Source organism: Tachypleus tridentatus, chromosome 7, assembly GCF_004210375.1.
Source record: "Tachypleus tridentatus isolate NWPU-2018 chromosome 7, ASM421037v1, whole genome shotgun sequence".
Taxonomy (NCBI): Eukaryota; Metazoa; Arthropoda; class Merostomata; order Xiphosura; family Limulidae; genus Tachypleus; species Tachypleus tridentatus.
The window spans coordinates 190,637,091-190,652,938 of NC_134831.1; the positions used below are offsets into that span (position 1 = coordinate 190,637,091).

Sequence of the window (15,848 nt, forward strand, 5' to 3'; positions counted from 1 at the left end):
AGCACTTCACTAGCCAACCAAGATGAGACATCTTCTGAAAGAAAAGGGAAGTTGTCTCTGCAGAAGCTCTTTGAGACAGAGCCAGCAGAAGTCAATTGTCCATATTATTATGAAAATGAACAAACTAAAGGAAACAGAGTAGATGTTTATAATGTTGCTATCTCAAAACTTATTAGGATCACTTTAGTACTTACAAAATCACTAAATCAATATGAGAAGAAGTAATTTGATGTTATTGCCATTTTATCTTATTCTGCACAGTACAAGAAAAAAATGGTGAATGACATGTTAAAAATAAAGAACAGTTAATTCCTTATTGTGTTGGCACTGCCCCTAGCTGTTCTGCAATGTGAGATGCTAGAAGAGTGATTACAAAATCTGGGGCTTTGTTTAAAAGGGTCTACAAATTAGAACAACTTTAAAATAAATTGGAATTCGATATGTAATGAAACCTCTAGCCATTGCTCCTACTTGATGACTCAGTTTCTTTGACAGTCTCTGTGTTGTTTTATGCATGTGGAAAGGTTTTTTTGAAGAGAATGTCCTGAACAAAAAAGATGTTTGACATTAAAGAAATAATTTTCACTCACCAATAGTAACAGAGTGTTTATGCCATGCTTATATTTCTGGAAGAAAAGCTTGAACCAGTTTAACTGTGCAGAAAGAGCTTGACAGAGATAGTGTTATTCTGAACAAAACTTACCACATTATGAAAGTTAAGCTTTCCATTTGCTTGGAATAGAGGACATAGGTTATTCCAGCAGAAGAGTACACTGTAATCTTAGGAATGCTGTCACCTAAAGATGCTGTTTATGTGTGGCATTATATCAATGAATTCTGTGTAGTCCTGAGTGAAAAACAGAAAGGAACAAAAGCTGAAAATAACATGATTATCGGTAATAATTAGCTATAGATGCAAGCAACAGTGCTAGATCCTTTTCCAAACTCAGCTCAAAGATATAAATGTGACAACACTAAGGAAATGTTTTCCCTTGTGATAGATGTAACAACTGAAGCTCTTCACTAAGAATTCATTCAATACATAATAGAACCCTATCCAGACAATCTAGAACTCACAGAAATGAGGTTCTGGTAAACTGCTACAGTTCTGTCAGCAGCAGAACAAATTGCACTGTTAACCGATATTTGCAACTAAATTAGTGTATTAAACTGTTTTCTATGCTTGTTATTTTATTACTCAATCAAAACACAACACAAACTAGTGGCAAGAACAGAATTATTCTTCTCTGAAAGATTTTAATCACTTGTACTTAGTTTTTTTCAGATTCAGAAAGTAGCCATCTGAAATACTTGGTTGTTGTTTAATAATACCTTTCTTGTTAACAAAATACATTGCAAAATGTTGATAAAATCAAACCAGTAGATGTTTTGCCCCTAATTTCTAACTTTTTCAGTCTGAAACAGTAGTCTGTTGTACTTTGTGTTTAGGCATTTTTCATTTTATTATGACTAAAACCCAATTTCAACTCCAACATAACAAATTTTAATGTTTCTCTTCTTTTGATTAAAATATTCTACCTACTTTTTAAAAATTATTGACTCAAATACAGAAAAAAACATTACCCCTAAGATTTTGAACACCTAGACATAAATTCTTAATTTAATTACAACTTTGAATATAAATGTGCAAAAAATATATATATACATGTGCATACTAAACAATACTTGTAATGTTCATGATACACTAGATCTACCAAAGTGTAAAGTGTTTCAGTAGCACAAAATATCAATCATAGTTTTTATTTAATTTGAAATTAAAAAAGTAATTATTTGAGTACATCCATACAAAAACATACCTGCTCCAATGCTGGGTAGCTTAGATTTATCCAATGGATTATGTATAGTACCATCAAGAGAAGGTCGTTTGTTGGAAATGTTCCCTTGTGACAGAGGGGGCAGTTGACCCTGTAAATACAGTAAGTTAGTCATTAAACAATCATGCTAAACTGAGATTTACTGATACTAACAAATATCGCTTATGCAGAAAACAACTTGGATATAACTCTAAAATATGCCATTTCTTTAGGATCAAGCATATAGTATATTTTTAGACAAGCTATCTCTTTATAAAACTTTTAGCTAAAAAAAATTGTTAAAAAAACCCATGATCAATTTTATGAACCTGTACCTTCTTTCACATTAACCCTTTCACCTTGGTCTTGGTATAATATACATGAGTTAATCTGCAAATTTGCACACGTTAAGTTTTTGGACTATAACTTTTGATACAGCAGGTATTTCTTCGCAAAATTTGGTAGACTTTTAGTAAATGTTACAAGTTTGTAAAAAGAAATCATAATTTTGAATCACATACTTTTACTATAGATTTGTTTGTAAAAAAATAATAATTCATATTTTATGTTATTTTATACACTCTAACTTATATGGTGTCTGTCACTTGACCAGCTTCGTAACCATCATAATAAAATTATGAAATAAATATAAATTATGCTTTTTTGTGTGAGAATAACTGCATATTATAACACAAAAATACAATTGTTTAGTCTAAGTAGCTGAAGTCTCATAATTATGTATATTTATATATATATATTTATTCTTTTTTATTATATTGATCTTCCAGTCATGCCTAGATAACATTATATAATTTGCATTATCTCTTGTACTCGGGTTGCTGCTTGACACAGGTTGCAGAGCCTTTTAAAATTTTGCACATGAAAGATATTAAAAAAATACTTTAGATCTTGTATATACACTTGAATAACCAAAAAATCATAAATAACTACACTATAACCACTGAATTCCACTATAATTTATTAAGCTTAGTAACTAAGATGTATTTAGATTAAAACAAACAAACTTTGAGCAGACTAAAGACACAACCAACCTCATTGAAATCTTAGCTCAAAAGAAGATGTTAGCCTTTTCACAGATTAAAAATGGGTGAGAAAACCACTCTAAAGACATTCTAAGCTGTTGATAGGTTATTCACCTGCCATATACTGTAGTAAGAGTATATAAGGGACCATTTCAAAAAGTGGAAAGAGTTGAATTGGGCTACCATGTTTGATTCAGTACAAAAGCTATATCTCAGCAAATCAAAAAATATGAGATTCTTATTTTATATTATAGCTTATCAATATTAGTAATTTGAGTTCCTAAGTTGTAGAAAATTCTAGATTTAGTATTTTGACATCATAAACACCTAATTTTAAACAGTGCTGCATTCAAAATGCCATATGGTCCACTAAAATCAATATTTAGATTGTTCTTTTAAAATTTACTTTTAAATAAGAAATTAACTTAAATATAATGTTAATGTTTGAATTATAATCAACAATTTGATACTAAACTTACTGATATAAATCCACAAAATAGTAATTAAATAAAATTTTGAATGCAAGTGAAAAAACAAAATGATATGGCCTGTGACCTGTTGAGAAAGGGTTAATATGTAAAAAATATCAGAGCAGTTGAAGTTTTCAATTTCTATAATAGTTTCAATGAATTACCACTTTTGCATATTCAACAACCTGAAATTATTATGTTTTTACAAATTTTCCAAAATAAAATAAATATGCACTGCATCACCAAACATATTTGAATAGGACATATTAAAAGGTTAATATGTTTCATGATTCCTGTGCCATTTTAATAGAGAGTGGACTTTATATTTGTGGAGGTAAGTATCTGTTGGAAGTACATTTTCAGGCAAAGAAAGTGTTAATTTTTGAGACTATAACCTACCTCTTCATGCAAAATAGCTGGTGGCAGTATTCAGTGCAAATATTAAACCTAGATAAGCTCCCTTGAAAAAAGCACATGAAGGGCAAGTCCATGGTGTGCAACATCTGATGGCAGTGTCTTTACTATAGCACACCAATCTTAGACTGCATCTTTTTTCAACCAGGGTATACTCTTCACCCAGAAGGAAGAGCGAGAAAAACAAAGAGTCCAGAATGTCAAAAGGATAGATGGAAAGTTTGCATGATAGCACATCTGCACAAATATTGTTGGTGAACCAGGAAACATGGTGTAATAAGACTGAACTGTGTGTGTCTTGCCTTTATTCAACTGGACAGACAGATACAGGGGTAACACACATGTCCTGCTGCAGGAAGAGGAACACTAGCTGTTTAAGGGGTGACCTGCACTACTTCCAGGATTGAAGGATGAGGATCTGGGGACCAGAATAATGGAAGTTTAGTGTGCAGAGACAGGGCATGAGAGCAAACCCTACAACAAAATTTGAGGGTGGAGAGACCATTTCATATGTAAAATCTGGTCTGACTGAGAGAGGTTATCAATCACCAAGTTCAGAGCCTCCAGCACATGACAAGTTATGAGATGTACAAGAAGGAAAGAGTCATGAAACAGGAGCCCCTGACAATTCATAAGAAATAACCATGGAATATTCAGAGTGGACCATGACCAACCAATCCACAAAAAGGGGGAAATGGGAGCACACCTGATAAATTAGTTTCCTGCATTATTTCTTGCATTAGTTTCACCCACACTAAAATGATTTTATGCAGTGAATTATGTATTCATGTATTTTTTGTTTTTAAACTACAGTACATATATAATAATATATGTGTGTATGTGTGGATGTACGTATATTTGTACGCTTGTATCTATGGATGTATCTATGTATATGTGTATATATATGCAAGGAGAGGTGTGTGTGTGTATATATAAATATATATATTTGCATACAACTGCCTATTATTTCAAGTGTTTGTAAACATTGTTATACACTTCAACTTGTTACGCAGTCATGCAACCTTTCATTTAGAACGTTTTTGTTTACAGATTTACTGTTCAGTTTGTGATACCTGAAGAAAGGCATTGCCTGAAACATTGTATCAACAACAGTATATATGTTAAAATATATATATATACACTGCTGGTCAAAATCTTAAGGCCAATGAACATAAAGAAAAAATATGCATTTTGCATTGTTAGATTCAACCACTTATTTAACAGTAAATTAAAATAATTTGAAAAAAAAAGAACTTTCTTATATTCGCAGAAACTTTTATTGTTCTGCTTTTAATTTTAGTTTTTACTATTTTACTTTTATTTTGTCAGAATTTTTATTTGCATATTTTCACAACTGAATCTACAAATTCTCAGGTGAAAGCAACAACAGCAGATCTCACTTTTACACAGCTAATTGAAATTCAGTATTTCTCACATCTTATAATCATACATTGCTTACTCGTGATTTAAAATGTTTTGTTATGTGGTTTAAAAAATAGTTTCAAAATGTGAAATGACCCATTTTATGTTTCTTTTTGAATTTCGCATAAAGCCATACAAGGGCTATTTGTGCTAACCGTCCCTAATATAGTAGTATAAGGCTACACGGAAGGCAGCTAGTCATAACCTTCCATCATCAACTATTCTTTTATCAATGTCACATTATAATGCCCCCATGACTGAAAGGAAGAGCATATTTGGTGTGATGGGGATTAGAAACTGTGGCTATCAGATTATGAGTTGAGCACCTTAACCACCTGGCCATGCTGGGCCAAATGTTTAATTTAGTACATCAAATATACACTGCTGGTCAAAATCTTAAGGCCAATGAACACAAAGAAAAAATATGCATTTTGCATTGTTAGACTCAACCACTTATTTGAGTAGAGCTTCGAAAGATGATAATAAGAAAAGGGAAAATAAAAATAAAAAACTTTTTTAGCATTTAATATGGGAAATGTGACCAGCAGTGTATATGTAGTTAACTTCTTGGTGGTGCGACATACAACATTTTTCTTTTGACATCACGCACTATCCCACTTTATATATTATTTATTTCTCTATATCTTATTTATAAAACTTATTTCTGTATTGCTTTCAGAAATTACTAACATGTGATTTAAATATATCCTCTGTTACTGTGAAGTCCCTGAGATAATAACTAAAAGTGTAAAATTTTAAATTCTATAGAAGAAAGAAAAGAATTCTATGGAAATAAACTATATACAGTAAAATAACCTCAGCTTTTGGAAAAAAAATAGACAATGCTCAAATACATAAGATTCTCAAACTGTAAATCAATACTAACTAGAAAAGTAAGAGACTGCATGTCAACCAAGGAACTATTTGCATTTATATCAAAGAAATCAAAACTAAATTGAGAAACAAATCACTGACACATGGATAACCAGGTAACAGAACAATAGAAAGTACAACCTAAAAAGAAAGTCAAAACCACTAGCTGGTAAAATATGTTAAAAATAGAAATTAATAAAACATTGTGACACTACAGTAGAGATTACAATGTCAGTAATGCAGGGGTCTAATGAAACTGAACATTTAGAAATAGAAAAGAAAGTTAGATACATGACTATCACAAGATCAACTTACAGAGTAAAAGAAATGGAGGAAAAGTCCTCTTTTAGCAATCAATATAAGTATGTAGGCTTCTTTTCATTTATCAGTAAATGGTTATATTTGAACAGAAGTTTTATCATATACACATGAAATACATAATTTTGTTTTGAAACTTACAGTTTTCTGTCTACGTCGATCACGTGCTGACATTCCTGCAGCAGGCGGGATGGTCAGGTCATTAGGTTTCAAGTTTATAAAGCCTTCTCCATTGAGTGATACTTCATCCTGTCTCACAGCCAACACAACTGTATGACATCCACCACAGGCAACCTGAATGTTTAATAAATATTATTACTACAGTATACATTGTTCTGGCATTGAAGTGAAAGAACCAGTATGGATGCAATTTAAGTTGCCTAAATATATAACTGACAAAATATATATATATACTTATAAGTAAAACAAAAAACAGAAACTTATAGCCAAAGTCAATGTTAACTTTCATAATATGTTTTTAGGACATATAAACTTATTTAAAAAAATAAATTTTCTAATACAATCAAATTACAAATTTCCAGAGTGACACATACAAACAAATGTTAACACTTTCCCACACTGAATATGTATTTCTGATTATACACACCTCATCTTAGACTTTTGCATTATCCCAACAAACGTTCCACTTCTCTGCCCATCTAAAAATTGGTATGAACCTAAACCCACTCATTCCAGCCTTTATACCCTACAGTATTGCCCATAACTATTTAAATCTTGTGACTTTCTCTACCTACATCAGTACACTCCTATACAAGATCTAAACATGCTTTATGTTAATACTTCCTGTTCATTTTTTGAGATGGTTAATATAAGTAGATTTAAAAAACAGACAAATCATGGGTAAGAAAGTCAGGAGAGATGAGAGAACGTAAGTATTAATGGAAATATATTTTCAGTGTAGGAAAATGTTAACTTCCAAAACACACCACTTTTTACACATTAACTAGAATCCTTCACTGACAAGGCAGTGTGGCAAGTGAAAACAAAATTAACACAGAAATCATCTGCATAGAATAGAGGTGTGTAAAAATGAGGTATAGTAATAGCACACTAGTAGGGTCTGCAGTAATTCTGGAATACACATGCTCTTAACACAGACAACACAAAACCTAATTTTTGGGCAGTAAAGGACAACTGGTCAAAAAAGCAAAATGTGAACCTTGTAAGTTAGGTAGATGTCTCATCATTTGAATTACATGGGTGTGGGCCAAAATCAAGATCTGAGGTATAGTGGCTATGAAATGTATATTTGGTTTTTTAGTAATGTGTTATTATTGAAATCCTAACAGAAATTTACAGAATGTTTCCTGCTGAGCTACTGATGTTACAAAGAGTGTACAAGTCCTCACCCTAACTTGAAGAAGCATAAAATGTAACATGTTAAAATTGAAATTTAAGAACCTGATGCACCTTACGGGAATAAAAACTCTTCAGATAGCAGATGATGTACTCTGCAGCCTCTTTGTGCAAAATATCCTGAATGTCTTGTACTTGACGATTAGATATAATTTTTGGGGAAGAGAGAGACAACAATATGATAAATAAACAACAGAAAAAGAAACATCATGAAATAAAGGACCAATCCACCCATAAGATCTTGAATGATCCATTGATGAAGAAAGGTCAAAAGGTAAAATGTGAAACTGAGAAAACCTATTTATTTTGCACAAAATGGAGATAACAATGTGAAGACTCCATGACTGGAATATCAAGATAGATATCTGCAACACTGAACTTTGTTATCCACAGACAAGATACAAAATGCCACTGAAGGAAGGAAATGACTCCATGGAAAACTGAGGAGGCTGGAAAAAATAGCGTAGACAGGTAAGATCAATAATTAGTTGACTGACATGCAAGATGGTACCCTCTGCAAACCAATGGACCAAGCACCTTGGCCTTAAAGTACTTGAATGTGGGGGAAAAAGTGGCATGCTTGCTGATGTATGGACTTTATACAGCCACCATTGTAGATCATACCTCAGGGAAGGAGAATGTTGATGAAAAGAGGATCCAAAGCAAGGTTCCATCATTCATGAAGTGTCCACAACATGGGTCACATATGGGTTGACCAAGTGAGACTAGAGCAGTTATGGTGGCCTACAACACAAAAGGCAACAGAACCTCACAAGCAGTAAGCAACTGAGTCAAAAGGGTACAGTGAACTAAACGTTATACGAAATACAGATTTAAAGGAGAAGACATAGTGCAAAAGATATTACTGCCTAAAAAGTCTAATAAATGCACTAGATATGAGGTGGGTCAAAGGAAGGACTTCACCAAATTGCTACAGAAAGGACTCGAAGAGTGTGAGTTGTTAGCTTCTGCTTGGAAGAGCTAGAAGGAGTCTATCATCCATTAATAATGGAATTGCATCCCCAGGGCATGAACAAGGCAACAAAACACATGTGGAGCCAAAGCAAGTTCAAAAGGGAGTGCCTGAATTGACAACTCACCCTGAAATGGTCCAACTGAAGACCAGGTGAATACAGAAGAACTATTGGAATATGGAGGTAGGCAATGAAGACATCCATTTCTGTTACCCACAACCCTGGTGAAAACTTCCATCTTAGGGTGAGTAAAGACTTCATGGTGAACCTGGGGAGTGCAATACAGTGGTTAGGATGAGATAGATCAATGACTAGCTACTAATACTCCATTTACTTAGGGACAACAAAAAGTTAAAAAAGAAAAACCCACAGAGAGATAGCAAACTGGGACAGTATCAAACACATGAAGCCTGAGAAAGGAGCAAGATGTTAGAGTCTGAGATATATGGAGGGTATAACTGACCTAAGCCAATATTGAGACCTTTATTCAAACAAGTCAAAAGTATTGATATTTTTTCCCTTTATAATGCTACATGAAAAATATTAAGCATGCTTTTCTTTAAACAAATTTTGATTATAACTAAATTTATAAACATAGTATCTCAACCATTTTTGTGTTTGTTGTACCTCAGCTAACCTGATGATCCATGGTAGTGCCTCATTGGCACTAGGTATAGCAGGTATAGTTGTGTTGAGATATTGTTTTAAGTTATTGTTTACTTTCACTCTTGAATTATTAAAATTATACTTATTAACAATGAGATTCTTAATGCACTACAAAGTTGTGATGAAGGTGAAACACCAAAATATATTATTCGTAAACTCTGTTGTAATTAAGGTCTGGTTCATGAAAAAAATTATAAACATTAAAGATAAAATTAACAGTGGTTTGGTTCATGGTGCATAAACTTTGACTAAATCCATTTTTTTTTAAGTCAAAACTTGAAGAGTTAAAATATTGCTAATGTAACACACCTGTTTTTATATGGTCAAAAGTTTTTTCTTTTACTTAAATCTTGATCACAGGAACATTAGTTTTACAATTTAAAAACAAATAAAAAATGTATATGTAATTTTACCTACTTATGAATTTGTTTGTCTCAGTGAATGAAGAGACATCCCAATCACCAACTACATGAACATATCCAAAGTCAAGTGTTCTTTAAAATACAACTTTTACTTAAATCTTACCTGTTGCACCTGGAAACCAAAGAACCTTGTTATCAAAGTAGGAAAAAACTGATTAGATAAAACTTCAGAGTCTCCTTCTACCAAACCAAGTTTACCATGACGACCATCACCACATACATAGAGCTGACCAGTCTCTATTTAAAATAAATAAACTATTACTCGGACTTTAATATAAATAAAATAATTTAGTAACTAATATAAATATATGGTGAAAAGTACTCAATAAATCTCATGTTAAATAACTGTGAAAACATTAAAATTTCAAGTACCAATGTTTCTTACTAATTATAAATGTCATGGATGAAAGAAATGAGTTTTAAGTATCACTACAGTGCAACAAAATAATACAGTGAAATTTCTTAATTCCAACTAAATAAATTTCAATTAACTTTTGTAACATTCTATTCTAAGACTTTTTGTCTATATTAAAACTTTTAGTATTGTGTATTAAAATTATTTTCATCAACTTTCTTGATAATAGTATTTTCATGTCAGCGGCAGCAAATTTATAAAAATAGGATATTTGATCAATAATGTTGGTCTAAAAGCTTTGTTGCAATGATCTATGTGGCAGTGTTCCAGCTAATAAAATGTTTGATACTATAACCAGTGTGCTAGAGTGCCAGAAAATAACTCTTTCTTGTGATCGTGTTCCTTGTCACAATAATCTACTGCTCAAGTCAAACCACAGTATCACAGTAGAGCCAACAGACAACAATGGAACTACTGTTATTCGTAAGAAAGAAGACTATATCACGGAAGCTGTTTATTAAGACCATAAGTGATGAGCTCAAAAAATGCCTTGTAAACAATAAACAATGAAAACCTTAAAGTATTTGTATTTCAGAATTGCTTGTATGCGTATTAACACTTTGGCCAAAATATAGCAGAAGAAACCATTCCGACCTTCTCAGGTCATCTTCAGGTTCACGAAAACAGAAGAAAAGCTAAGGAGATTGAAACATTGTTCTCTGCTATATGTTGGACAAAGTGTTAATACCAACAAGAGCCGTCCTGAGATACATTTTTACTCCAAGTGGGATTCTCATCATCATGAGTTTCAGTTATTTTCTACCCCAGACAAGCTTTTGCTGGTTAGATTTTATGTTTTACACCAAACAATATATATAAACAAATACAAACCTGTCAGAAAAGCAGTGTGATTTTCACCACTACTAGCTCTGGCAATCTTAAGTCCTTCTAAACCTCTAACTGGCTGTGGTGTTGAAGCATCGAGAATTTTAGTTCCTAAACCAAGTTGTCCATTGTTTCCATCTCCAAAACTGTAGGAACGCCCATCAGCTATACAATGTTTTAATTAAAGAATAGCATTTAAGTTTACTTCAAACATGTTTGATTCCTTTAATAGACTCTACAAATCCTGATAAACAATGATATACATGTTACTTTTATAACGTATGTGACTTTAAATAATTATATGTGTATAATTACCATCTGTGCACGAAGAATATTATGTGTCATCGAGTAAAATAATACAATATCTGACTTAAAGTTTACACAAGTCTACATGTTAAAATATGTGTGTGTCTCTGTGTGACTAGTGCTATATAATACCCAGTGAAGAATAAACTACCCACTGATACCAACGTGCAACTTCAGCTTCACTTACACTTTAGCTGTTAAGGAGGCATTACTCATTCATATCTGTGACTATAATCATTGCTATAAGCTATCTATTAAAATATATATATATTACTTTTTTAATTTTTATGTGTGGCTAATACTTTATACAAATTCCATTTCATAATGAATACTTAATAGCTTACCTTAAATTTCTATATTATACTTCAACATTTACTTGTATTATCTAATGGACTACATTACTTGTTGTATTAGGTGCAGTTTGCATTTTACATTACTAATTTCAGTATATATTACATATTACTATTCAGGCAAAACTTCTACTTCATAATATTGTGTAAATATATATGTATATATGATTTCTTCTTTGTGTTAACTAACATCTTTTCAAACTTATATGTCATATTATTTAATTGTGGATACAATATTTGTTTAAAATGTTGTTGTTGATACTACACTAACTACACTACACACTAGAACTAACATCAAGAGTGCATATCAGAACACTAAGCTTAAACTTTTCTGGAATGCTCCAGAAATGAAAGGTTTATGTAAGACCTACAAATTATTGTAATGTACAGGGACGTTGTTTGTTTTTTTTGCACTATGTATTACTGGATGCATGCTTGACATTAGAAGTACAGACATGCATGTCACACTGAACACCATTCCATGAATATGCATTTTAAACTTTGAAGTAGTTCACTATTATGTTGAAATGAAAATTAATGGCATAGAGCACAGAACATATGTGGCTATATGCTTATTGTTTCTAAGTTTAAGAATGGTATATACTGTAGATTTTCACTGGGTACAATTTGCATTATAATGCATTAGTAATTTGTAAAAGCATAAAATACACATTTTAATATAAAAGCTATAAAACATATTTTTTTCTGGGCACATGTATTTCTTTACACATGTGGTAAAGAAAGTTGTTAATTTGATTTATTCCAGTTACTTTTAATATTTGTCACTCTCTTAGAGATGACACTTCATGTGCCCATGGAAAGATACAGCTGTAAAGCCATACCATGTGCAAGAAGATCAATTGTAGTGTCTTCCAATGATAGATTACAAGATATCTCAAGGTTACAGCTTCCCTTATGCTTGAATGGAAATAATCAGTCTTGTGGCTAGTTCCATTTGTTCTGGATAATTTAGCCATTACAAATTCAACTAAGTGAGATAAAATATGAATAATGTGATTTCTCATTTTTAGCGAGTCAATGAGTTTGGAAATAATTCTTGAATCAGTCTGATAAATTCACAACTCCAGCAAAGACAACTGAACTGATCAGAATCTAACATGAGTATGCACATGATGTTTGTGTTTGAATAATGACTGTTTTCATTATGTGTTATATTTTGTTTCCAATCCCTTAATGTCTTATCACTGACTCAGCTAGTTCAATGAATTTTATGACTGCTATACAATTTAGCTTGCCAAGCCTCCCATTATAAATTGCAACTGTCTAATTTATCATTTCAGTTTACCTGAAATATCACAGTGTATAAGACCATGCACATAAGTGTTTTACTATAATTAATAACTGTAACACTTGGTCTCTCTCTTAAGTTGTAAGTATTTAACCAAATTGGATTTCCTTTAATTAATAATTTTCATGTAAATCTATTGTATATCATATACATGAATTACAGATGTTTGCAATATGTTTATGGAACCTAGGGTGTACTTTTCCTTCATTATATTAATGTTAATCATTTATTTATTTCAAAACATTTGTATTGTAAATTGTGTCGAGTCTTGCTTTTGAACTTCATTGTAACATGCAAATTGAGCGAAAATGTTTATGAAATATGTATGTTGGTTCTTAGAGACACCATCAAAGCTTGAATGTGTTAGTGAATAAATTGCCAAAGTGAAGCATCGATGTTGTCTTTGGAGAAAAAAAATAGAAAATGCCAAGAACACAAACATAGTAAAAATCTTTCCATCCTTGAAAATCGAACATAAGAAGTATGTTACTCATCTCTTGTCATGTCTTTTAATTTTCATGATAAATAGAAATTGACTGTAGACATAAACATCGGATAATTTTCTCATGTTTCATTTTTAGCTTTAATTATATTATACTAGAATACTTGTTTAATGTAAATTTATTCTGAACTTAAGATTGTCTTTGACTTAGTATGCTAATTTATTTCATGCATTTTTACACTTAAGAAGCAAAGTATCTCCCATTATTTTATATACCACAAAATTTTTACTTTACCAACACTAATTAAACACAAGAAACATCAATTTTTTTTTCATTCAGTGTAATGTTAAATAAAAACTACAGCATTTACTAAGTATATATACACATCTCAATATTCAAGACAAATCATTTATTTGTTGGAAAAATAGTATTTATGTGCATTTTATGTTGCATAAATAATTATATATATACACAAATCAGGCTGTATTTGACATAATATGCACATGTGTGTGAATTGCTCTTGCTTGTGTTTCTCTCCCAAAGGCACAAAGGATTTAAGTATCACACACTCCCAGAAGAGAGAGAACCATCTGTTTAGTGAGAGAAGGAGATGTGAGTATGAGTATGGCATCCTATTGTAAAGTATTGAGTATGATAAGACAGCTAACCCCAACTGAGAGGTAAGATCAAAAATAAAAAAAATACCCAGTTTCATGATATATTGTATTGGAGCAAGAACAGATGACAAAGTCCCAAAATAGAAGCTTGCTTGGGTTGTATCTAAAAGTAGAATTAGGATGTGATGGTTTAACAATCAATGAGATCCGTGATGACAAGAAAACCCACGTGTAGAGAAAAATATATATGTAAAAATGGCTGGTATGGGTTGAGAAAATTCTATGTAGAGGAGTGAACAATGTTTCGACCTTCTTCAGTCATTGTCAGGTTCACAAACAAAGACAGAGGTAACTGACCACATGTTTGAAGGGGGTTGTGTAATTGAGTGTAGGAATGGAGAGGGCATGCTTAAATATTTGATAATTATTAATATAGGTTTCATACAATGTGATAACTGCCACAACTTCTATATTGGAGAAACAAGTAGAAAAATGACCAAAGAAGGTTGAAATGTTGTTCACTCCTCTACATAGAATTTTCTCAATCCATACCAGCTGTTTTTACATATATTTTAATCAACGAGATGTTGCCAACAGTAACCAGTTGCCATGGGATGGTGTGTGCACAATATGATGGAAAGAATGGGATGAGAAAACTCATACAAGATAGTAGAATCCATGTTAAGCCTATTTATGACCAAAGGAAAAAACTGGGAACTGTAGTAACTGACCCATATGTACCACAATTGCTGATATTGGTGCAACTCCACCATTAAGGCAAAGTGGAGATAAGAGTTAACTACAACCAAGTTTGACATCTTCAATACCAGTAAAAACATCAACTTGGATTGAGGAGTGATTAACTTCTGAATCGTGGAGAGTCTAGGCATTGTTATAAGCAACAAAAACTGATAACTGATTACCAATCTCCTGTCTTCATAGTCCCAAAAACAAATAGGAATAAAAACTCTGAAGAAATAGTTTGACTCTCTCACTACTCCAAGATCATGCACACACAGGTAACCATAAAACTAAGTTCTAAACCCTGATGAACTGCAGGAGGTAGAAACCTTACCAGTTGGGTGGATTATAGTGGAAAAGATATGAAATGAATGGCCATTTGTGGCTCAAAAATCTGCAGAGCTTCTGTACCAATGGATAAGATTACCACATGTTCAGAAAATCTTGGAACTGAGCCTCTAACACACAAGTACGATACAATAATCACCAACACTGCTATCAATCTAAGTAGTAAAAACCTTGGATATAGACCAAATCCATTCTAAGTACCAATGTACAGAGGAACTAATGTCAGGGATTGGCACTCACATATATTAGGGGAACTATGACTTTTCTGAAGAAGCCAATCAAATTTGAGATTTCAACAACAATCGGAGGGAAAGTGGAAGCCAAACATTGAACCAACATGCATATTAACAATAGACCCAGCTTGTCCTCAATGAAACCAGTGATTCTGTGTCTTCTAACAAAAAGAAGTGAAAAGAAACAAAAGGTGTTGAAAGTTAATTTAAATCCATCGTCTTACTTTTTCCAATCATGGGACATAGACCTATAAATGTGATCTACAAATTCTGCCTTAGAACCCCAAACTCTGAGAAGTAGAATTTATTTGAAAATAAAAAAATGGCTCCACCTTGTGGTGGTAGACTAAATTATGAAGTTTAACCAATGTGTCAAATAAGACCTAACTACTCCTTCACAAAACTAATAAATACTCTTTCTAGTATGAACCACAATTGCAAAGTATGGAGAAAAATATCCAACAAATA

At 32.2% G+C, this 15,848-nt stretch overlaps 1 protein-coding gene across 1 annotated transcript in view; it reads right to left on the reverse strand.

Annotated features, from left to right (window-relative positions):
* Positions 1-15,848, reverse strand: part of LOC143257542 (X-linked retinitis pigmentosa GTPase regulator-like) — a 121,010-nt gene that overhangs the window by 56,794 nt on the left and 48,368 nt on the right. Inside the window, exons 8-11 of the mRNA XM_076516364.1 lie at positions 11,040-11,198; positions 9,897-10,030; positions 6,496-6,648; positions 1,818-1,926 (exon numbers count right to left, since the gene is read on the reverse strand). Of these exons, the coding sequence (XP_076372479.1) occupies positions 1,818-1,926; positions 6,496-6,648; positions 9,897-10,030; positions 11,040-11,198 (555 nt within the window). The remainder of the gene's footprint in view (positions 1-1,817; positions 1,927-6,495; positions 6,649-9,896; positions 10,031-11,039; positions 11,199-15,848) is intronic.